Here is a 23141-nt window from a genome sequence, read left to right as displayed (position 1 = left end):
AATTCTGAAACAGTCCTCGACTCCACAGCCTCCACCGGGAGGCCGTTCCACGCCTCCACCACCCCTTCTGTGAAATAATACTTCCTTAGATTACTCCTAAGCCTATTCCCTTCATAACTTTGTTATATGCCCCCTCATTCCAGAGCTCTCCATTTGAAAAAGGCTCTCTTCCTGTAGATAAATGCCCTTGAGATATTTAAACGTCTCTATCCTGTCTCCTCTCTCCCTTCTCTCTTCCAGCGTATACATGTTGAGGTTCATAAGTCTGCCCTATAATTTTTGTATTCAAGACCGATTACTAATTCTGTAGCCATCCTCTGGACCGACTCCATCCTGTTTATATCTTTCCGTAGGTTCGGTCTGCAGAACTGCACGCAGTACTCCAAATGGGGCCTCACCAGAGACTTATACAACAGCACTATCACCTCCTTTTTCCTGCTGGACATACCTCTCTTTATGCACCCAAGCATCCTTCTGGCTTTGACCGTCACTTTTTCTACCTGTTTGGAAGCTTTAAGGTCATCAGACACAATCACCCCCAAGTCCCACTCTTCCTTCTACACTGAAGCACTTCGCCCCTATACTGTACCGTTCCCTTGGATTCTTGCGACCCAAGTGCATGACTCTGCATTTTTTGGGATTAAACCTTAGTTGCCAAACATCGGTCCATTCCTCCAGCTTCGCTAGGTCCTTCCTCATGTCATTCACACCCTCCAGGGTGTCCACCCTGTTGCAGAGTTTAGTATCATCCGCAAAGAGACAAACCTTACCAGACAGCCCTTCCATAATATCGCTCACAAAAAACGTTAAAAAGAGCTGGCCCTAGGACTGATCCCTGAGGTACTCCACTGACGACATCCTTTTCCTCAGAGCAAGCTCCATTTACCACCACCCTCTGTCTCCTACCATTCAACCAATTTTTTACCCAATCAGTTACTCTAGGTCCCGCATCGAGGGCACTCAATTTATTTATCAGTCGCCTGTGCAGAACCGTGTCAAAGGCTTTGCTGAAATCCAAGTATACCACATCAAGTGCCCCTCCCACATCCAACTGTTTGGTCACCCAGTCGAAGACGACAGTCAGATTCGTCTGACACGACCTGCCACTAGTGAAGCCATGCTACCTCGGGTTCCGCATTCCATTTAGTTCAAGAAATCTCACAATCCTCCTCTTTAGAAGCATTTCCATTAGCTTACTCACCACCAAGGTCAGACTGACAGGTCTGTAATTCCCAACTTCCTCCTTACTTCCACTCTTGTGCAAAGGAACTACAACCGCCCTTCTCCAGTCCACCGGGACCACTCCAGTTTCTAAGGTAGCATTGAAGAGGTCCGTCAGCGGAGCCGACAGAACTTCTCAGAGTTCCTTAAGCATCCTAGGGTGTATCCCATCTGGCCCCATCGCTCTACTTTTAGTTTAGCAAGCTCCTCACGAACACAGTCCTCCGTAAACGGGTCTTGGTCTACCATACATCCATTCCCTTTAGCCTTTGTTTTCTGCAGTCTTTCATTTATGAACAAAGAGCGAGAATAATTGTTAAGCAGTTCAGCTTTATCCTTATCTTCCACATATTTCTCTCCCTCAGCTTTGAGCCTCACAATGCTATTATGGCACTTCCTCTTGTCACTTACATTTCTGAAAAATGTCTTATCCCCCAATTTTACCATATTAGCTATCTTTTCCTCCATTTGCCACTTCGCTTTCCTGATAGCTTTTCCAGCTTCTCTTCGATTATTCAGGTTCTCTCTCCTGTCATCTTTCTGAGTCGTCTTATAACGTGTGAAGGCTAGCCTCCTTACCCTTATCTTTTCAGCTACTACATTCGAGTACCAGAGAGGCCTTCTTTTCCTCTTACTTTTATGTAATTTTCTAACACAAAGGTTAGTTTCCTTTAATATAGCTCCTTTCAGTCTTGTCCATTGCTGTTCTCATCCTAACTGTTCCTTGAGAAATTCCCCCACCTCGGCAAAGTTAGTTCCTTTGAAATCCAGGAGTTTCAGTCTTGAATGCGCCCCTCTCTTCTGTTTTAATATTGAACCACACCATACGATGATCACTAGATGCCAAATGGTCTGCCACCTTGACGTCAGAAACGTCCTCTCCATTAGTAAGCACCAGATCCAGAATAGCTCCATCCCGCGTCAGTTCCATGACCCACTGCTGGAACAATTCTTCCTGTAGGGAATCTAAGATCTCTTTGCATCTAGACGACCCCGCAGCTGGGACACCCCAAGGAAGGTAGGGGCATATTGAAGGTATCCGGCATATTGAAGTCACCTATCAGTAGTACTTCCCCTTTCCTAGCTATCTTGCGGATGTCTTCAATTAAGTCCCTGTCCATTTCTTCCAACTGTGAGGATAGTCTGTATATCACTCCGATATAGATACATTTTCCTTTCCCTCTTTCTTGTTTAACCCACAGCGCTTCTTCCATACTCCACGTGTCCTGCAGTTCTGACACTTGGATATCACTCTTAGCATATAATGCCACACCTCCACCCTTTTTTCCTATTTTGTCCTTCCTGAATAGATTATAGCCAGGTATAGCAACATCCCAGTCATGGTTCTCTGTGAACCAGGTCTCCGTGACCGCTACGAAATCCAAGTCTGCTTCCATCATTGTAGCCTCAAGTTTGTTTCCCATACTACAGGCATTGGTATACAAGGCTCTCCAGATTTTACTCTTTTTATTCTCTTCTACAGAGGCATTAGATGTCCTACCTTCCTTGGGGTCAATTATGGCTTTGTGGCCTTTTATACCCATCCCCATCAATTTTAGTTTAAAGCCCTCTTTAGTACTTTAGCCAGCCTGTTGCTGAAGACACTCCTTCCCTTCCTTGACAGATGGACACCATCACTGCTCAATACCTCTTGGAAAATCATCCCATGGTCTATGAAACCAAAGCACTCTCGTCGGCACCAACCACGCAGCCATGCATTTATCTCCAAGATGTGAGCTTCTCTCATTCGACCTTTACCTTGGACAGGGAGGATCGATGAGAGCACTGCCTGCGTACCTAGATGCTTCACTCTCTGACCCAAAGCCACAAAGTCTCGTATGATATGTTCAGTAGGATATTTAGCTGTATCATTTGTGCCAACATGGATGAGTAGCATAGAGCGTGGTCCGTAGGCTTGATGAGTCTAGTCAATCTTTCCGCAATATCGCAAATCTTGGCACCAGGGAGACAGCACACCTCTCTGGACACCCCACATCTGGCCGGCAGATGTGCGCTTTGGTACCCCTGAGAAGTGAATCTCCAACCACCACTACCTTTCGCTTTTTTTGGCCCAGTTGTTCAGTCGTGATGGCATTTTTGGTCTTTGTACCCTCCTGTTTTGTTTTGTTTTTTTAGATGTTTCTAGCTTTTCTACCTCCAGGGCTGTGAACCGATTCTTTAGTTGAATAGAAGGTGGAATTTGAGGATTGATCTTGTGGGTCTTGGTGACCTGCTTCCAGCTGTGCTCTGTCTGCCCAAGATCTTCTCTCCCTTTGCTGGAAGTCCTCAATGTTTTGACCTGCGTCTCTGGGATAAATTTCTGGTTGTCCCAGATGTTTTAGTCTTGCCACTTCTTCTCTTAGTTCTTGTACTTCTAAACCCCATTGAGTGAGCTGGCACCCGATATTCAGGAGTAATCAACTGGTTGGTGCCGCTGAATATGTCCACTAATCAGCCATCCCCTAACCAGATAAGTTAGGGGTGGACCAGGGGCAGAATTAAGGCGGAAAGTAAACTTAGCCAGTTAGCAGCGATTTTCAGACCGCTAACCAGCTAAGTAACTGCATAAAATTAGGCCAGCAAAATGGCTGTCTTATGAGGCAGGTTAATCATGCATCAGTCTGACAGTCAACAAACATACCTGGCAGACATTCCCGGATATTCAAAGCCGGACGCCAGGCATGCTAAAGCTTTGAATATCCAGGGTTAACTCAGTCCACATCTGGGAGTGGTTTATTAGCTGATCACTGCCAGGGGCTGAATATCAACACCTAAGTTACTCTGATTCGCTTTCCTTGCCAGAATATCCATAGAGAACAGGAACAAATAGAAAAAAAAACAACCAAGAAAGGAATAGAATGCAGAAGAACCTATCCCACTCAGGCACAAAGCAGAAAGACAAAAAGACACTTTACACACATAATTACACAGTTAAGTCCACTTATTCTCTGTAAACCTCCTTTGAAGGATATCTTTTTGAGGATGGGTACCGAAAACTGAATCCCATGTCCACATACGTTCTGACAAATGCCTTTTATAGTAGAAGGGTGAAAATCTCATTCCTTGTTTTACCTCCCAATCACTCCAACATGCTCCCAGCTGTCTGTCTCACCTCTCCAGTCTCTTCCTGCTCTTATCCCTCTCTGCCCCTTAATTCTTTTTCTTCCTACTCCCCCAACAAGATTTACAGCTTTCTCTCTCCCCACTCCCAGCAAACCCCCAGTCCTCCTTTTCTTACCACAGTTCTCTCCCCCCTACCCAGCACAGACCCCTGGATGTATTTCTTCCCTCCTCCAATACATCCTCCAACAGTCTTCCCCTCCACCCTTCATGTTCTCTTCCCCCCCCCCCCCCCACCACTTTGCAGTAACTTAGCCTCTATCGGTACCCAATAAACTCATCCTCTGCGAGTATGTATGCTGTCCAGTAACCATGTGTCTGAAGAGTGCAGCCTGGTAAGCTAGTCGGCACAAAATTGAGTATGTAAAGTGTTACCCAGTACTGCGTCTCTACAAATGTGCGTACATACTGTTCTTTCCTGCTGGAGTAGGCTGAGATTATGCTGCTACACTGAGTTTTTCAGCAAAGAGCTTTGCCTTGTAATCTCTTCTGGCTCTGCATGCCTTCCAAAGACTCCCCAATGGAGTCTTACATCGGCCAACCATCTGGATCTGCAGAAGTTAACTAAGATTGGCTGTAATATATAGGATTGTGTCTGATTTCTTTTCCTACTAGTACCCGAGATCCCCTTGCATTCTGCTCCACTTCTGACTCGAGGGCCAGTTTTATTCTGCTCCTGCATCCTGCCTTAGACCGACTTCAGTCATGGCTTTTCATTCACGCTTTTCTTCTTTCACTCTCGGCTTATGCCACGGATATTAACTTATAACAACCAATGTTGCGGCCTTAGCCATTAGATGTGTTCGCTGTGTGCTCACAGGGCATGTTCTAGCCAGAGACTTGTGTGTGGGTCTGTGCGAAGATGGCACAGTCAGAAGATAATCTACTGTCCATACTCACCAGTACTCGGGTCCCCTTTGTGATCAGTTCCCCAGAAACAGTAAGCTCAGAGAAATTCATGCTTGCTTGGAGCCTGTAGATCCAGGGGTGCATGCACATCCAGCGACTGAAAGTCAGGGAGAAGGCCAAAGGGTACTAAGGACAGAGCCACAGAACGGGAGGAACTCAGTAAAACACCAGAACTGCACACCAGGGGAAAAACATCTAACATCATATGTACTTGAAGACAATTTTTTTAAAAAGATGAGATGATTATTTTGTAAGTACCAGGCTGTAAAATACACACACTGGTGAGTATGGCCTTCTCCTCTTTCTACAAATCAGATTTGAAAATTTTGTAAAAAAAACTAACTTTAAAAATGTTTAATTTTTTAGATCAGTATTGACTCAGGGGACAGGTTAGCCATACCAGATATGTTCTGTCTCACGGAAAGCTGATTAATAGATGCAGAATTTACCTTGACCAAGTGGCTCCATCTGGATATTCTTATAAATTCTTTAATCAGAAGAAGAGGGGGAGGTTTCATAGTTATCTCTAGTGAATTTGACATTCAGAGCCTAGAGATACCGTAGGGCTCGTAGACTGAAAACCTAAGGGATGATAGCCTGCAGTGGACAGTGCTTTTTAAGCCACTGACAATCACAGGCTGAAGTCTGGATAGTCAATGCAGGCTATGTCTGCGCACAGGCATTGAATATTTGGGTCAACATGGCTACCTGGGAAATTACCCAGGCACCAACCAATATTCAGATTGGTGCTCAGGTAGGTTCAGCAGATAAACTCTGGACAGGCTTTTTGCTGTCCTAAATTTACCCACTTAACCTGATTAGCAGACTGAATATAGAGACTAAGGGGGAGATTCTATATATGGCGCCTAAAAAAATTGGCGCTGAAATCAGTGCCGACTAAGCCTATTCTATAATTGGTGCCTAGATTTAGGTAGCATACGACTGGTAGCGCTATAAAAGTGATTTATAGTAGTACGTAAAGTCTAGTGCATGGATTCAAAAAGGGGCATGGCAATGGGAGGGACGTTCCTAAAATGTATGCGTATTATAGAATTATAGGGATCTGTGCCTAATTTATGCATGGGAATTTACAACAAATTTTCATTGGTGTAAATGGTTGCGTTTAAATGTATCACAGCTCCTGGTGCTAAGTATTTTTCTATAAACTGTGCCAAGCTGTAAGCATGGTTTATAGAATAGGGCTAAGCGCTACTTTTTTGGTGCCAAGTTTTTAGACATCATTTATAGAATCTAGTCCTATGTAAGTTACACAGGTATTTGAATAACAGCACTTAGTAGGTGCCCTGCAGGCACTTATAGAGGCACATGCACAAATCCATGCATAAGGGCTAGTATTCTACACATGGGGCATGTAAATGCAGGTGCCTAGACTACAGAGCTGCTTTTTATAGTACTACTGAAAATCTAGACAGCAGACCTAGGTAGATATACAGCACAACTGTTTTCTACCAAATATGTCTGGGCAAAAGTTATCCTGACTCGCCCAGGCAGTGCTGATATGCAGCACTGCCTTGACAAAGAAAAACCATACCCTAGGAATATCTCCATCTTTCTACCCAGCTATTGACTTTGTCCGACAGAGATTTGCATTCGTTAGTGCACCTTAAAAAATTTAGTGTATGCTAAGTCGAATTGACACATGTCAGCCTACAAATTAATGCATTTATCAAATTTATATCCCCCATCCATGGTTCTGGGCAGGTTACAAAAGAAACATAAGCAATAATTACAAAAAAAAAATATTACACACATTAAACATCATGATAAAACTAACAAATTTTAAACAAAAGCTAACAAAGTTAAAATATCATGCTGATTACAATAAATGTACTAATTATTAAATCTCATTGCCATATGTCTTGTGAAATAACAATATGTATGTTAACTCAATTTGAGTGCATTAAAAAGTTCTACCACAGCTTTAAAAATTATATTACATTACATCCAGGTCCTATATTCTGCTATTATCTCATCAGTTCTAAGGGGGTTACACGACTAAAAGAAGATGAAATTAACAAAGTTCAGGCATCTATATTAATAAATCCCACCTTGAACGTTCTGAAGCTCACTCCAAGGCAGAGAAGCTCACTCCAAGGCAGAGAAGCACAAAAATCCTGTAGTATTCATAGGCTAGGACCAGTCACCCTCACTCATAGACCCGCCCTCAGCCACGCCCCATCTGTACATTAAACGCTACCTCAGCATTCTGAAGACAACCTGCTGAAGCCATCTGCAAAATCCCTAAACAGTTCGTAAGTTCATGGTGGTGAAGCCATCCAACTCACCATGTCTCTCTGCCCCGCCCTCGAGGGCGGAACACAGAGAGTAAATGGATCCATAAAGGCACCCCTACCAACTGGCAACCCCCTCCAACAAACAACGACCCAGGCAGGGGGAGTGTTTCCGTACTCCTCCCCCTGCCTAGGAATAGCTACAGACTGCTGGCAAACTCCCCAACCACACGACCACAAAAGCCACCCGCAACCCCCCCCCCCCCCCCCACACACACACACACAAACACCCACACACACAAACACACACACACAGCCTCGATGGTGCACCTCTAAGTGCCCCCCCGCCGCATCGCCACAACAACCCGTGCAACGGGGCATCAGAAAGCCCCTACCCCCTTCCCTCCTCGCCGCATCACCCAACCCCTCCCCCGCTGCTTCACCAAGCCCCTCCCCCACACACATAGACCGCCTCGCCAGCCGCGACCGCTAATACAAACTCTGTCCGGCGGCTGCTGCTGCTTCTATTCAGCAGCAGCAGCAGCCCGTACATAAAGAAAACAAACAAACAAACAAAAAAACAACCTCCTAAAACGCACCTCCGTGGAGAACCATCTCACATTGGCTGACGTCTCTGCAGCCGCTCCTCCTCTCCCCTCAACGTCAGTGCCCCTGCCGGAAGACCCCGGAGAAACGCCGAGACGTCAGAGGGGAGAGGAGGAGCGCATGCTGAGACTTCAGCCAATGTGAGATGCTTCTCAACGGAGGTGCGTTTTAGTAGGATTTTTATTTTGTTTTCTTTATGTACGGGCAGCTGCTGCTGAATAGCAGAAGCAGCAGCCGCCAGACACAGTTTGTATTAGCGGTTGCGGGTGGCGAGGGGGTTGAATGGGGGGAGGGGCTTGGTGATGTGCCACGGTGGGGGGGGGGGGGGTCAGGTGATGCGCGAAGGGGGGGGGACAAGGGGCTTTCTTTGGGTGCTGCGCCGGCTGGGGAGGGGAAGGGGGGGTCTCGCTGGACATGGGTGGCTGGAAGGAAGCAGGGGGAGGGGAGGGGAGGATCGCTGCACATGGGGGGCTGCAGGGGGGGCAGGGAACAGGGAGATAGGGATGGGGCTCCACACACCACATGGGTGCCTGCAAGGGGGACAGGTGGGTCGATGGACATGGCTGGCCACAGGGGAGGAACAGGGAAAAAGTAGAGGAGTGTCCTCAGACATGGGTGGCTGCACAGGAGAGGAGGGTCGCTGGACATGGGTAGCTGCAGGGGGGGGCAGGGGGACAGAAGGGTCGCTGGACATGGCTGGCTGCAGGTGGGACAGGGGAGACAGGAAGGACGCATCAGGGGGAGAGGAGGGTTGATGGGCATGGGTGGCTGCAGGGGGATGCTGGACATGGGTGGCTGCAGGGGGAACACGGGGAGAGGAGGGTCGCTGCACATGCCTGGCTGCAAGGGGGCAGGGGAGAGGGAGGGGGTTCCTCACACCACACACGCAGTCACTCATTCTCTGTCTGCCACATACACTCTCACTCAACACACTCACTGTCTTTGTCCCTCTCTCTCACACAGTGTCACACAGAAACACAAACACTGTCTCTCACACACTCTCTCGCACAAACACATACACTCTGTCTCTCTCTCTCACATTCTCTCTCTGACACACACACACTCCATCTCTCACACACTCTCTTTCTGAAACATACACTCCAAGGAAAACCTTGCTAGCGCCCGTTTCATTTCTAACAGAAACTGGCCTTTTTTTACTAGTTTTACAATAAAAAAGAAAATGAACCCTACTACTACAACTTATCATTAATCACTTCTTTTTTTAAATTATATTTTTATTAAAGATTTTGCCTTACATAGAATGCAAAAGTAAACACATAATCAAACAAAACCCCCCTTAAAAAAAAAAAAAAAAAAAAATTCGTTATTAATAGGCAATACCTGGAGACAAATTGCAGAGTTACACAAGTTCAAGTTCAAGGCGTGCTATGTGGCTCCTGACAAAAAAGGTCTAAACGAGCCCAGGTCTTCAAAAGAGACCTAATATTTCGGCGTCTATGAGCCAAAATTATTTCATATTTTCTGATCACGCATACATAACTCCACCATTCATTATAATTCAGGTACACATTATTTTTCCAATTGGAGACAATTAAATGTAAGGCAACAGCTAGCAGTATGTTATACAATTTCTTATCAGACTCCAAAAGAGGGATAGTAGGACAAGAAGCTCGTAAGATCACAACCTCATACGAGATCGCAGTGGTCTCAGGCAAATGAAAGATACGACACATTTTTGCCCAAATTAATTGCCAGTAAGCTCTGACATTTTTACAGTAGAAAACCATATGTACCAGTGAGCCATCTCTTTCCTGACAAGACCAGCAGTTGAAGTTGATACTCTTAGTGATTCTGGCCACTCGAGCAGGAGTCCAATAAGCTTTATGAAAGATGAAATATGAGGATTGAGATATTGCTGCTGACTTCGTGGGACGTATGGAGTTAAGCCAGAAGGTAGACCAATCAAATTCAGACGCATCCAAACCAAACTCCGCTTCCCAAGATATCCTCAATGGAGCAACTGTATCAGCATGTAGATTCTGAAGTTTTTTTATATAGCAAAGAAGCCTTCTTATGACCTGATGTAATGGTGTGACAAAAGGAGATAAACTCTGAAGGGTTCGAGCTAAGTAAATTGGAGACCTGAAAGGTTGCAAAACATGTAGAGATTTCCTTCCATGTGTCGGAATCTAGCAAAGAAACATTATACAATGCAGACATAGTAGCAGGCGATAACAGGGTACCAGCAATATACAGTTGCGACAGCTGCCATACACCCCTTTCTTGCCATTCCGCTGTTTGAGACTGCAGGAGACCAGCTGGAAAACCAGAGTTATACCAGAGAGATATATCTTCCAAAGAGATAGCACGGATTCCAAGGCCAGCCCTAAACGTACGGATATCAGAGGCAGAGGCCTTTAACAGCCGAATGCGTCTGGTATAGGGGTACAAATCTGCATACGGGAGTAGAGATAAAGGGCACGGGTGCACCAACGCTGCCTCAAATCTCTGCCATCGAGGCGTGAGGTGAGATAATTCTCTTTGGAACCACCTTAAAGACTGGGCAAGCCGGAAAGCCTTGTGATAGTACTTAAAATCAGGAACATTAAGACCTCCCAGATCTTTTGGTAATTTAAGCTTCTTGAGCGCAATACGGGGAGGCTTCTGCCTCCATAAAAACTTAATTAGGAGGGAATCAAGTTTGTTGTAGAATGAGTTGGGAAAGGAGAGGGGAGTCATACTAAAAATGTAATTTAGTTTTGGAGCCAGAACCATCCTGATAGCCTCTACCCTCCCCCACCACGTTAGATATAGCGGAGACCAGACATTTAGAATGGAAGCAGTTAAAGATAAGATTTGGTCCTTAATGAGGGACAAACTTTGATCAACCGATTTGGAATACCATACTCCCAAATACTTAATTTTGTGAGGCTCCCAGGAAAATGGGTATTGAGATACCTGAGCTCTATGCACGAAGGAATTGAGCGGCATTATGGCTGACTTAGACCAGTTTATCTTATAACCAGACAGAGAAGAAAAAGAATTGATTACTTCCAATACACTGGGAAGAGAATTTGGTGTGGTATATAGCAATATATCATCAGCATAGATGGAAAGTTTAAACATCTCCCCTCCAACAGAGACACCAGAAATATGCGAATGAGCTCTAATAGCTATAGCTAATGGCTCCAAGGCAATGTTGAAAAGGAGAGGTGACAGTGGACAGCCTTGTTTTGTGCCTCTTTTTAGAGGAAAAAAGTGAGAATTATTACCATTCACTGAGATTGAGGCCTTTGGATTAGTATACAATATTTTAATCATTTTAATAAAGGATGGGCTAAAATTAAACCAAGCCAAGATGTGAAACAAGTACTGCCATTCAATTCTATCAAAAGCTTTCTCAGCATCAAGTGAAACCGCTAGAAAAGGCTCCCGAGAGCCCTCAACATGCGCCAGAATATTCCAGAAAAGTCTAGAGTTATCGCTAGCCAGTCTATCTACTGTAAATCCATTCTGATCCCTATGGATTATGTCTGGGACAATATGTTGAAGGCGGAGTGCCAGGATTTTTGCATAAATTTTGTTATCTATGTTAATCAGAGAAATAGGTCTATAATTCTCAACTTTGGCCGGGTCTCTGTCTGGTTTAGGTATAACAACAATCGTGGACTGGTGGAAGGAGCCAGTTTGACCCTCATGTAATAAGAGAGAATTATAGAGGGCTTGCAGCTTGGGCGCCAGAAACTCCGCAAACCTCTGATAAAATTCTACAGTGAAACCATCATTCCCTGGCGACTTACCTGGCGAAAGAGAGTGAATGGCCTCTAGGATCTCCTTATGTGAGATTGATTGTTCTAAAGCTTGATTTTGAGAGACATCTATAAGAGGCCTATCAAGATGGTTCCCAAATTCCTCAAAAGGCCCCTCAGAAAATTGAACTTCAGAGTCATATAATTTGTTGTAGTACAATTGGAATTGCTGGGCAATGGCATCTTTGACGTGTATGACCCCCGAGGAATCAACAATTTGCGAAATCCTATTCCTACTTTTTTTAGTTTTCAAGTACTGCGCAAGAAGGTGGCTTGCTTTATTACTCTCAGCATACAATGTGGATTTGTGAGCATGAATGATGTTCAACGCCTCCCTTGAGAGAGTGGTATTTAAATCATATTTTAATTTCTGCAAGCTCATAAGAGTAGCTGGTTCATTATCTACAATGAACTGATTTTCCAACAACTTAAGTTTGGCAGTTTTCTCTAGCAGGTCCATTCTGCGCCTACGATTGGCCATGGCAGAATAACTAATGATATGACCTCTGACAGTAGCCTTAAAGGCATCCCACCACAAGAGAGCTTTATGTTCCTCTAAGAGATTAAATTGAAAAAACTCTTCCATTTTGGACTGTATAAATTGAATAAAAACATCATCCTGCAACAGCATGGATTGAAATCTCCAATACGATTTATTCTGAACTGGTAAGATATCAGCTAACTGAAGAGATACTGGCGAGTGATCAGAGAGAACTCTACTAAGTATCTCAGAATTACATACATGAGGTAGTAAATTAGAGGAGATTAAAAAGTAGTCAATCCGTGAAAAACTTCCATGAGGAGGTGAGTAAAAAGTGAAACCCAGGTCTGTGGGATGGAAAACACGCCAAGGATCTAAAAGACCTAGAATCGTCTTGAGATCCTGTATCTTATGGAGAGCTTTCGATCCCCTAGAGGGGCACTTGGATTTTCTGTCCAGAATAGGATCTTGTACCTGATTGAAATCACCACCAAGGAGAATAAGGTCAGCTCCAAAGGAAACAATCTCAGAGATTACACTGTGAAAAAACGAGGGGGAGTCAGAGTTAGGGGCATACAAGTTTCCTATTAACAACTGGAAATCCCGTATTTGTAAGTGCACCAATATCCATCTTCCCTCATTATCAGAACATTGTTTTATAATGGAAAAGGAAAGTGATTTCCACACTAGAATTGCAACCCCATTCTTTTTAAATGCAGCAGAAGAAGCAGCAACAAGACATAACATAGGGGCCTTTTACAAATCGGCGGTAGGGAAAGCTACCGCTCAAGTAGCGCGTGCCAAATTGACACCAGCAAAAGAATCGGTTGGACTGCTAAATGACCGAGTAAAAGGGGCGATCAGGGAAGACAAAGCCGTAGTGGACAGATTAAATGAATTCTTTGCTTCGGTCTTCACCGAGGAAGATTTGGGTGGGATACCGGTGCCAGAAATGGTATTTGAAGCTGACGAGTCGGAGAAACTTAATGAATTCTCTGTAAACCTGGAGGATGTAATGGGGCAGTTCTACAAACTGAAGAGTAGCAAATCTCCTGGACCAGATGGTATTCATCACAGAGTATTGATAGAACTGAAAAATGAACTTGCGGAGCTATTGTTAGAAATATGTAATTACCACCCGGTTAACGCGTGATATCTTACACTAAGTAAATGGGTGGAAGTAAGGTCTCAGACCCAAAATGGACGTGCGCCAATTTTCATTTTGTCACACGTCCATTTTCAGCCAAAAAAGGCATCTTTTACAGGCGCACTGAAAAATGGATTTGCGCGTGTCCAAAACACGCGCCTACACTAGCACAGGCCATTTTTCAGCACACCTTAGTAAAAGGACCCCTTAGTGATGGTTAGATGGCAATTCCAGTAATTGGGAAGCAAAGCCAGTGACAGGCAGACTTCTGCGGCAAAAGAGGGCCTGCGCTGGTGTTGGCCCGTGTTTTTTTTACACATGCTGAGGCCCCTTTTACTGCAGCAGGTAAAAGGGAAGTCTCTCTTTCCTGTAGGAAATGGCCATGCGGCAAGTAAAGCACTTGCTGCGCAGCCATTTCATTTCGGGAGGAGCCCTTACCTCCACCCATTGAGGTGGCGGTAAGGGCTTCTGTGATAACCCAGCGGTAACTGGGCAGCATGTGGCACTACTCGATTACTGTCGGGTACATTCCGGCGCTACAAAAATTATTTTTGTAGCGCTGGATATGACGGTGCGCTAGGGGTGGGAAGTACCGCTGGGATGCTGCGGTAGCCCAGAAGCACTTCCTGTTTAGCGAGCAGTAAGCCTGCATTGGGCTTACCGCCGCTTAGTAAAAGGGGCCCTTCGTCTTCGCCTGTACTCACCCCTTCAGGAACAGCAATGAACTCTGGTCTCTGGAAGTTTCTGGATGGGGATAAGAATGGATGGGATGGGGAGTGTGCATGTAGGTTACCTGCTCATGAAGATAGTAATTGAAAGCGATCAGGTAAAAATAACGCTCCAAACTCTGCAAGGTCCTCTGCAAGAAGTATTCTTTGGTGCTATTTCCCTGCAGTAGAATGAAACAGAAAAGAAAACCAAACATAAGGTCAGGACAAACAAAAAAAAGGATAATTGTAAACTCTCCAACTGTGCACCTGTCAGACCCAGTAATTAATTTCTCCCACTTGCAACTGATCCACTTTGTCCCGATTCTCTGTGTTCTGAGGATGAACTGCAATTTAGCTTGACGAGCCTTTGCAGAAGCTGCTGTTTGTCTCCCAGTCACTCTGACTCTGGCTCTCTCATGTTTTCCTACTCTTGTTACACTGCTGTAGGCCCTCACCTGCAACTGTTACCATCTCCAGCCCTACTGCTTTCTCTTGTTCTCCTCCCCTGCTGGCCCTCTGTCTGTTCTCTTCCCCAATTTCTATATCTACCTAGGATAGAAACAGAGAAAATTACAGTAAAGACCACATAGCCTATCCAGTCTGCCATCCATTCTATCTACTGTCTCTTCCTCCCGTGGTCATCTCATGCTTTCTTGAATTCAGATACAGTCCTTGTGTCTACCACCTCCACCAGGATGCCATTCCATGCATCCACCACCCTTTCCATGATGAAGTTATTTCCTTAGATTACTTCTATCCCCTTTGAACTGTATCCTATGCCTTCTCATTCCAGAGTTTCCATTCAGTTGAAAGGGACTTACCTCCTGTGCATTTATGCCATGGAGATATTTAAATGTCTTTCATATCTCCCCTCTCTCATTTTGCTCTATGATTTCAAACTTTTCAGGGTTTCCCTCATCTAACAGTAAGTATTAACTTGTACATTCTAATGTATTGAAAAGGCAGAATTTACATTTTGAATTAAACTAACTTCCCTTAATAGTCTTTATTAAGCCATACCGCTTACCAATTGTCAAATGTGCCACTGGATCACACATATATTTGTTGAGTTGATCAGACTATAATTCTGATACCAGTGCGTCCCAAATTTTGAACCTATCTGACCCCATTTTGAACACTTAAAATGTCACATGACCCCAGATGAAAACAAAAGCGCAGGCTTCCATCCCCCTCCCTGTCTCATTCACTTCCTCTCCCACCCCTCCATCCTACGCTTTTAAGTGATGGCAACAGTAGCAGATGTCAGCACAGGACCCTGTGTGTGCACTCACAGACCCCAGTACTCTGCATAAGTTTCCAGTGTAACAGGAAGCCCGTACTGGAAAAGAAGAAGGAAGAGAAAGCAGGATGTGTGAACTTTCATTGATTCACAGGACACATGCTGATGGTCACTCCTGGGCACAGGTCGAAGCATGGGTTGAGAGGGAGAAGCACAGCCCTGTTTCTATGACCCCATTCACTTATGGCATGACCTCATTTGGGGTCCTGGCCCATATATTAGGTCTTATACTCTCCTTTTGGCCTCACTTGCATTCTCATTTCCATCACAATCTAATTGTTCATGGCCACTCCCTTCACTCCTTCCCAACTAGTTTTCACCAGGAAGTCATTATGAAAAGGCCTTTCATACATCCTTGCATACGGATCTCATCAGGGAGTCACAAAGCACCACCTTCCATAGTTCCTGGGTATTTTGATCCCACCATCTCCCCCTACATACTGAAACAATTGCCTATACTTCTGTATCAGGATGCAGCTCCTGGAAAGAACTATTTCCAATGCTATTCATAAGTCAACAATTAGATACGGCTGTAAAAACAGTCAAGGCTCACCATCTCCTCGGTTTTCCAGACCTTAAATAGCAGAGAACATGATAGAAAGCAGAACCAGGTCTCTCACAGGATTTTTTTAGCAGGGGGTTGTCAACCCAGTCCTCGAGGCACACTCAGACAGTCGAGTTTTCAGTATACCCACAATGAATATGTATGATATAATTTGCATGTGCTATCTCCATTGTATGCAAATCTATTTCGTGCATATTCATTGTAGATATCCTAAAAACCTGACTGGTTGGTTGTGTCCCAAGGACTGGGTTGACAACCCCTGCTCCAGAGTGTCACATTCTAAACAGCACATTAATGTGTATGGGGAGATGACATGTTACCAGTGTATTCACATGAGTATAATAACTCACAAAGCACACTACACTAGAACGACTCCTTAGATGACTAGTTCTGCATTGCGAGGGTAATCTTATAAATCATTTTCATGCATAAAATGCTGATTTATGCACCTATCTATATGGGAACTATATACCAATTTCAATATTGCCTGTCTTGACTAAGATCTACTGAAAGACTTCATTGCTAAAAATCTTTTGCTAAATGAATTTCAATATGGTTTTAGAGACAGACTGCTGAATTTCTGCTGTTGTAATTGATGGACGAGATGAGACTAGCTATTGACCAGAATGTATGTTTTTGTCTGGTAACATGGGATATAACATCCGCTTCTGATATGGTAGATCATTCCATCTTATTACAAGATCTATATGAGATGGGAATTTGTGATAAAGTTTTACAGTGGTTCGAATCTTATTTATTGAACCACTCATTTGCAGCGAAAATTGTGGATGCTACTTCTGAAAGATATTCTATAAATCGTGGCGTCCCACAAGGATCTGCCTTATCAGCACTAGTGTGTTTGAAGATCTGAGAATATTATTCAAAATGTATGCGGATGATATCCAATTTTTCTTTCCGTTACCAAACGACTTGAAGGACTTGCCCCATACTTTGGCTATGTATTTGGACAAGATTAGTGATTAGATGCAGCATCACAAGTTATCACTGAATTTTTCAAAACCAGAAATTATGTACATTGGTAGAAGTCAAGATCCTTCGCTGCTTCTTACATTGAATGATTAAGCCATTTCCCGTAATTTACGAGTGAAGTTTGATTCTTTTTTTTTCTATGCAAAAACAGGTGGATCATATTTCTACCTCCTTTTCCAACTTCGTGTCCTTAACAAATTGAAAGGGACAACTGTTGCTTATGATTTTCAGACAATTTTGCAAAGCCTAGCTTTAATGAAATTGGATTTTTGTAATGCCCTTTTATTTGGGCATGTCTTGACCAGAGTACAGGCACTGCAAGTTGTCCAAAACACTGCTGCTCGATCATTTATTGGCATTCCAAGATTTGAGTATGTCATTCCTATTTTAAAGAAATTACACTGGCTACCAGTAAAATTCCAAACTGAGTAAGGATCTAGTCTTTATCCATCAACGGGTCTATAGTGTAGTTCCATTTTGCAGACACGTAATCAAACTTTTGCTATCTGTAGGGCAAATTTATGGAACAATTCATCTGGATATTTGAGACTTTGTTCCAACCAACAGCAATTTAAGGGAAATCTGAAGAGATATTTACGAAAGCCTTCCTTGAATGACTAATTTTTTTAACTTTGGGCAATTTTATTCTTGAAGAACCTTGTTGTTTGTGTTATGAATTTCTGTATGTATACTGTAACCTGTTTTGAAATAAAGTGGGATATAAGTACGTGAAATAAATGGGTTCTTATAAAATTAGGCCTCTCCTAAATTTATCAGCAAGCACATATTGTACAGTAGGTGTGCTCAGGGGCAGAGTCATATTTAAACACATATGTTCTAAAACATGTGCATACACACATGGAATATCTGGATATTTACACCTGCTCTGGAACAGGCATAATTTCTGCATCTTCAATCTAGGCATGGTTTATGCAGGTTTTGTACTAGTCTTTTAAAATAACACATAAAGGCTCATTTTAAAAGCACAAAGACTTGCAAATTACATAGGTTACTACAGGGCTCATTTTCAAAGCACTTAGGCTTACAAAGTTCCATACAAAGTCTTTGAAAATATGCCTCTATGTAACTTTGCAAGTCCATGTGCTTTGAAAATGAGCACCTCAGGCACCTATAAGTCTTTACAAAATTGAGCCAAAATAGGTACCTTCTTGCCCTCTAAACCTAAGCACCGTGTTTCAAAATTGTGTACGTGTCTAGAGAGGAAGAGAGCAGATACTGATCATAGGATGGGAGTATAATATGAAAAATGATACCAACCAGTATACAATTACAAAAATTATAAAGCAGACAAGGTCTCTCTCATTAACACATACATGGGTATTTGCCAGAGTCCTTATACTTATCTTACAAAAGACTACACATTCAGCAGATCCTTTTGTAAAATACAGGGAGAACTGTGAATGTCCCAATCGCTATCTAGACGTCTTATACAAAATGGGGTTTGACATATCACATACCATATATAGTGAGTTTATCTTGTTGGTCAGACTAGACTGTACAGGTCTTTATCTGCCGTCATCTACTATGCTATACTATGTGCAAATAATGCAGAATTGTAGATATCTTTGTTGTAGAATCTGTCCTGAGCTTTGTTAGACAACTAGAAGCTGTACCAAAAATACATATACATATGTGAATACCATCTCCTATAACCGCAGTGACTGTGTTAAAACTTCACTCCCCGAGAGCCTTCTTCAAGTATGTTTGAGGGATTGTCTATAGGATGCTGCTTTCTACTCCTTTGAAGTCCCCTTTCAGGGCTTGCTGCTATATTCCAGTTCTGAATATACCAGAGTGACACTTGCAAAGGTTCCTAGTAACACCCACCTAGCCCATTTTGCTAGATGGTTTGGTGGTGTGCAAAAGCTTCAGATGTCTTTCCTCTCCAGAATAAAATAGAGAAGAGCACCCGGGAGGGTTTGCAAATATTTTTGTTTGTCATTTAAGCGAATTATGACAAATATCCTGGATCTGCTCTCCTTGTTTGATCATCTCCAGCCACCTGATCCACATGGGAGGCATTTTTCCTTTCAGTGTAAACATTACTGTCAGAGTGTTAATACTACATCCAGTCTCTGCATAAACATCTCGACAGCCCAATTTAAAGTTCTGTCAGAAATTATTAACCAGCATCACTAATATTGACCACTTTTGGCTTGGTAAATGAAACAGATGAAAGCTGCCAGCCAGGGCCTCAGACAAGAGCACCTAAAGCAGATTCCTGTTACCAAATAAATGCTTGTGCGTACCTTGGAAAGGGAAGGGAAATGGGCCTTGATATACCATCTTTCTGTGGTTTTTGCAACTACATTCAGAGAGGTTTACATAGTGTATACAGGTTGTACCAGGGAAATGGAGGGTTAGGTAACTTGCCCAGCGTCACAAGGAGCTGTAGTGGGAATCGAACCCAGTTCCCCAGGATCAAAGTCTGCTGCACTAACAACTAGGCTACTCCTCCTCGTGCACACATCTACAGCAGCTACCGTCTGTACACATATACAGCATGCGTACTGTGTGTGATCTTTGTTATTCTGAATACTGTCACTTTATAGGGTCAATTCTATAAAGGGCACTAAAAATTAGGCACAAAAAATTTGCAGGGTAAGACTGCATATAAATACTATCATATAAACCAAAACGAGCACCGAGGTCCGAGACGTCCTATCAGCTGTGTTTACCTTCTGTGAATTCCTATAACTACGTAGAGGCAAAACTACGGGACTTCTCTGTCACTGCCCCATCCTTGTCAAATGCTCTACCTCGATATCTGAGATCATATGAAGATATTCAACAATTGAAGTGGTTGCTAAAAACGCATCTGTTTGTAAAAGCCTTTTTGGCTACACGAGGACTTATCCGTTTGCCTTTTTTTTAATGGTTACAGCCATTTTATTGATCATGTTTCATCATCATATGCTTAGCGATTGTTACTTGTCCAGGACCATGTATGTGTCTATTGTTTAAGCCTATGTAAGTAACTATTGTTACCTGCCTTGGATAAAGGTGGGATAAAAATGTAGTAAATAAATAAATCAAAAAGATACCGCACTAGGAGGCAGATGCAGCAACCAAACGTAAAAAAATCAAAATCGTTAAAGTCCCTAACGATTTTTAAAAAACGAAGAATGCACCAAAAAAAAAAGTCACACATGCTCAGATCGGTATTCAAACGTACAATGTATCAAAGAATCACAATACACATCGGTAATCGGCCCCTAAATCATGCGCAGAGCAGCCAAGCGTTTTGCTGGCTGCTCTGCGCATGCTGCAAACGTAAAAACAAACAAAAAAAAAAGCCAGAACAAATACACGTGGCTACCCGGTCAGCAAAATCCAAAAACAAAGGATCGGGAGGGGGCAAGGGCGCTCATCAGGAGCGTCCTGTATGGACGGCCTTGCCCCCCCCCCCCCCCGCTCCCCCCCACTTTCCGCTGCTCCCCCCCCCCCCCCCCCCCCCGAAAAAGCAAAATGCTAGCTGCCCCGGTCCCCCTCCCTTCCTGTTCCTGTGTTCTACAGAGCTAACTCCGCCTCCCGTCATTCTTCTGCCCCGTGCCCCGCCCCCGCTGCCCCCCCTGAGGTCGACTACGCCGCTCCCCCCCTCCACCGAGACCCCCCTCCCTATTAACGACCCGAGCAGCGCCTCTCACCTCTTTCAGAAGCGCTGCACGGGCAGGAAGATCTATTGTGTTGGTTGTAGTCTCCATGACGTCTCTTCTTCCCTGGCCTAGGCCCCGCCTCCTTCTGACGTAAGTAACCTACGTCAGAAGGAGGCGGGGCCTGGGCCAGGGAAGAAGAGACGTCATGGAGACTCTACAACCAACACAATAGATCTTCCTGCCCGTGCAGCGCTTCTGAAAGAGGTGAGAGGCGCTGCTCGGGTCGTTAATAGGGAGGGGGGTCTCGGTGGAGGGGGGGAGCGGCGTAGTCGACCTCAGGGGGGGGCAGCGGGGGCGGGGCACGGGGCAGAAGAATGACGGGAGGCGGAGTTAGCTCTGCAGAACACAGGAACAGGAAGGGAGGGGGACCGGGGCAGCTAGCATTTTGCTTTTTCGGGGGGGGGGGGGGGGCAAGGCCGTCCATACAAGACGCTCCTGATGAGCGCCCTTGCCCCCTCCCGATCCTTTTTTTTTTTTTTATGTGTTTTCTGACGTCCTTTGGACCAATCACAGCGCTTTTAGCTCTGCTAATGCGCTGGGATTGGCTCAAAGTTTGTTTATTTTTTCACTTAATGATTTTTCCTGGCACAGAGCTGTCCTAACGAGAGGTCCAGACCTCTCGTTAGTTTTCCTGCCTTTTTCCTGCGTAAAGGCAATCGGAAAAGGTTAGTGCATGTCGTTTCAATGGGGTTTTCACACTAATTGCTCATCTCCATTCCATTTTCGTTAGCTGCTGGCTTCCTCGGTAAAAGCCCTTTGATGCATGCAACGGATCAAATTTTCCTCGTTGGAGGGTCATTAAAGGCTCATTTAGCTTTAGTGCATCTGCCTCTAGGTGTGGAGATACCACACAGAGTGTGGCGGTGCACTTAATCCCCACGAAACAAAGTAAAAGGAAGCAGAGGAGGGGTGTGGAAGATAGGCTCTTTCCAAACAATGGAGAAGATGTATGATTGTAAGTAAAAAGTAATGTTTATTACAACAATTTGACTCAACACAGCCGTGTTTCGGTGCCGTAGCGCCTTCTTCAGGAGTCTTCCAGAGGTTTTGATCGGTGCTTTGATAGTTAACATATCAAAAGTTTAAACAGTGCTTGAACAGTTAAAATATCAAAAAGCTATGCACTGAAGAGTACACAATTCCTTCTCTCCAAAGAACATAACAGTACAACATATGAGCAAAAGGAGTCGTGATTACACGTCCAAAATTTCCAAGTTTAATGCTGACAGTGGTCAGCAAAACCTTGATCCTTGTTGGTCAGGGGCAGCCCAACCATTAGGCCACCTGAGGTGGGGGCTTCAGGTGGCACCTCTTTCGGGAGCAGAATCTTTCCCTTCCTTCCTCCACCCCATTCCCTGAGTGTACCTTCTTCATGTTCGAAAAAACAGCATAAGCAGGCACAATTCCCATCCACTGCCCTGCTGCCGGCTCTCACATCTTCTACTACTACTTAACATTTCTAGAGCGCTACTAGGGTTACGCAGCACTGTACAGTTTAACAAAGAAGGACAGTCCCTGTTCGAAGGAGCTTACAATCTAAAGGATGAAATGTCAAGTTGGGGCAGTCACCTCTCTGATGTAACTTTGTTTCCTCAGAGACGGATGCAGTTGAGAAGAGGCCGGTGCCGGCTGCAGGGCAGCACATGGGAATCACTGCCGCCGCTGGCTTCTGAAACATCAATAAAGAAAGTAAACTTGGGGAACGGAATGGAGGAAGGAAGGGGGAGATGCCAGAACTTGGCCAGTGGGGGGGTGGAGGACAGCATCTTGCCCCTGCCTCAGATGGAATTTTTCCTTAGGCTGCCCCTGCTGCCAGCTGAATACTGGGCCCTTAGGTGCTAACTTATAGAATAGTGCTTAAGTGCAGTTAGGTGACTACCATTCACTCCCATTTGGGCAACTAATTTGTGGCACACTATATAGAGTTAGGGGGTATGTGTGTTTATACAGGCGTTTCTAACAGGTGTAGAACTTACATCCACAGAAAATGCTATTGCCTCCTTACACACTTCCAAGGCCCAATCCCAAACTGTCCTCACATTTAACAATCCTCCTTGAAGCTTCAGCATTCATTCCTGACATTATTTCTGTTCCTCGCTCTCCTTGTTCCATCTTCTCTCCTAATACAAAATTATCTTACCTCCATGTTAAAAGCATCTCCTTTCCTTTCCCACATTCCGCAAACCTAAGTGCCAGAAGAAGAGGCAGAAAGCCTGGGGAGCACAATCGGTGGGCCCTACCTCCTGAGCTCACTACCGTGTTTAAACAGTTGCTGATACATAGAAGAGAAGAAAGCAAACACTGTCAGCACTAGGATAACTGGAAAGGAAAGAGAGGCTTCCATGAGAACAGACAATGAAAAAAAAGACTACTGGACAGGAGACAGAAGCTGC

The 23141-nt window shown here is 44.3% G+C and overlaps 1 protein-coding gene across 5 annotated transcripts in view; it reads right to left on the bottom strand.

Moving 5' to 3' along the window:
• Window positions 1–23141, bottom strand: part of PALD1 (phosphatase domain containing paladin 1) — a 514740-nt gene that overhangs the window by 133908 nt on the left and 357691 nt on the right. For all 5 annotated transcript variants that reach the window (XM_030203509.1, XM_030203510.1, XM_030203512.1 and 2 more), the window contains exons 11-12: window positions 14300–14395; window positions 5242–5376 (exon numbers count right to left, since the gene is read on the bottom strand). In XM_030203509.1, the coding sequence (XP_030059369.1) occupies window positions 5242–5376; window positions 14300–14395 (231 nt within the window). The remainder of the gene's footprint in view (window positions 1–5241; window positions 5377–14299; window positions 14396–23141) is intronic.

Source organism: Microcaecilia unicolor, chromosome 5 (genome assembly GCF_901765095.1).
Source record: "Microcaecilia unicolor chromosome 5, aMicUni1.1, whole genome shotgun sequence".
Taxonomy (NCBI): domain Eukaryota; kingdom Metazoa; phylum Chordata; class Amphibia; order Gymnophiona; family Siphonopidae; genus Microcaecilia; species Microcaecilia unicolor.
This window is presented reverse-complemented; position numbering and strand designations above follow the sequence as displayed.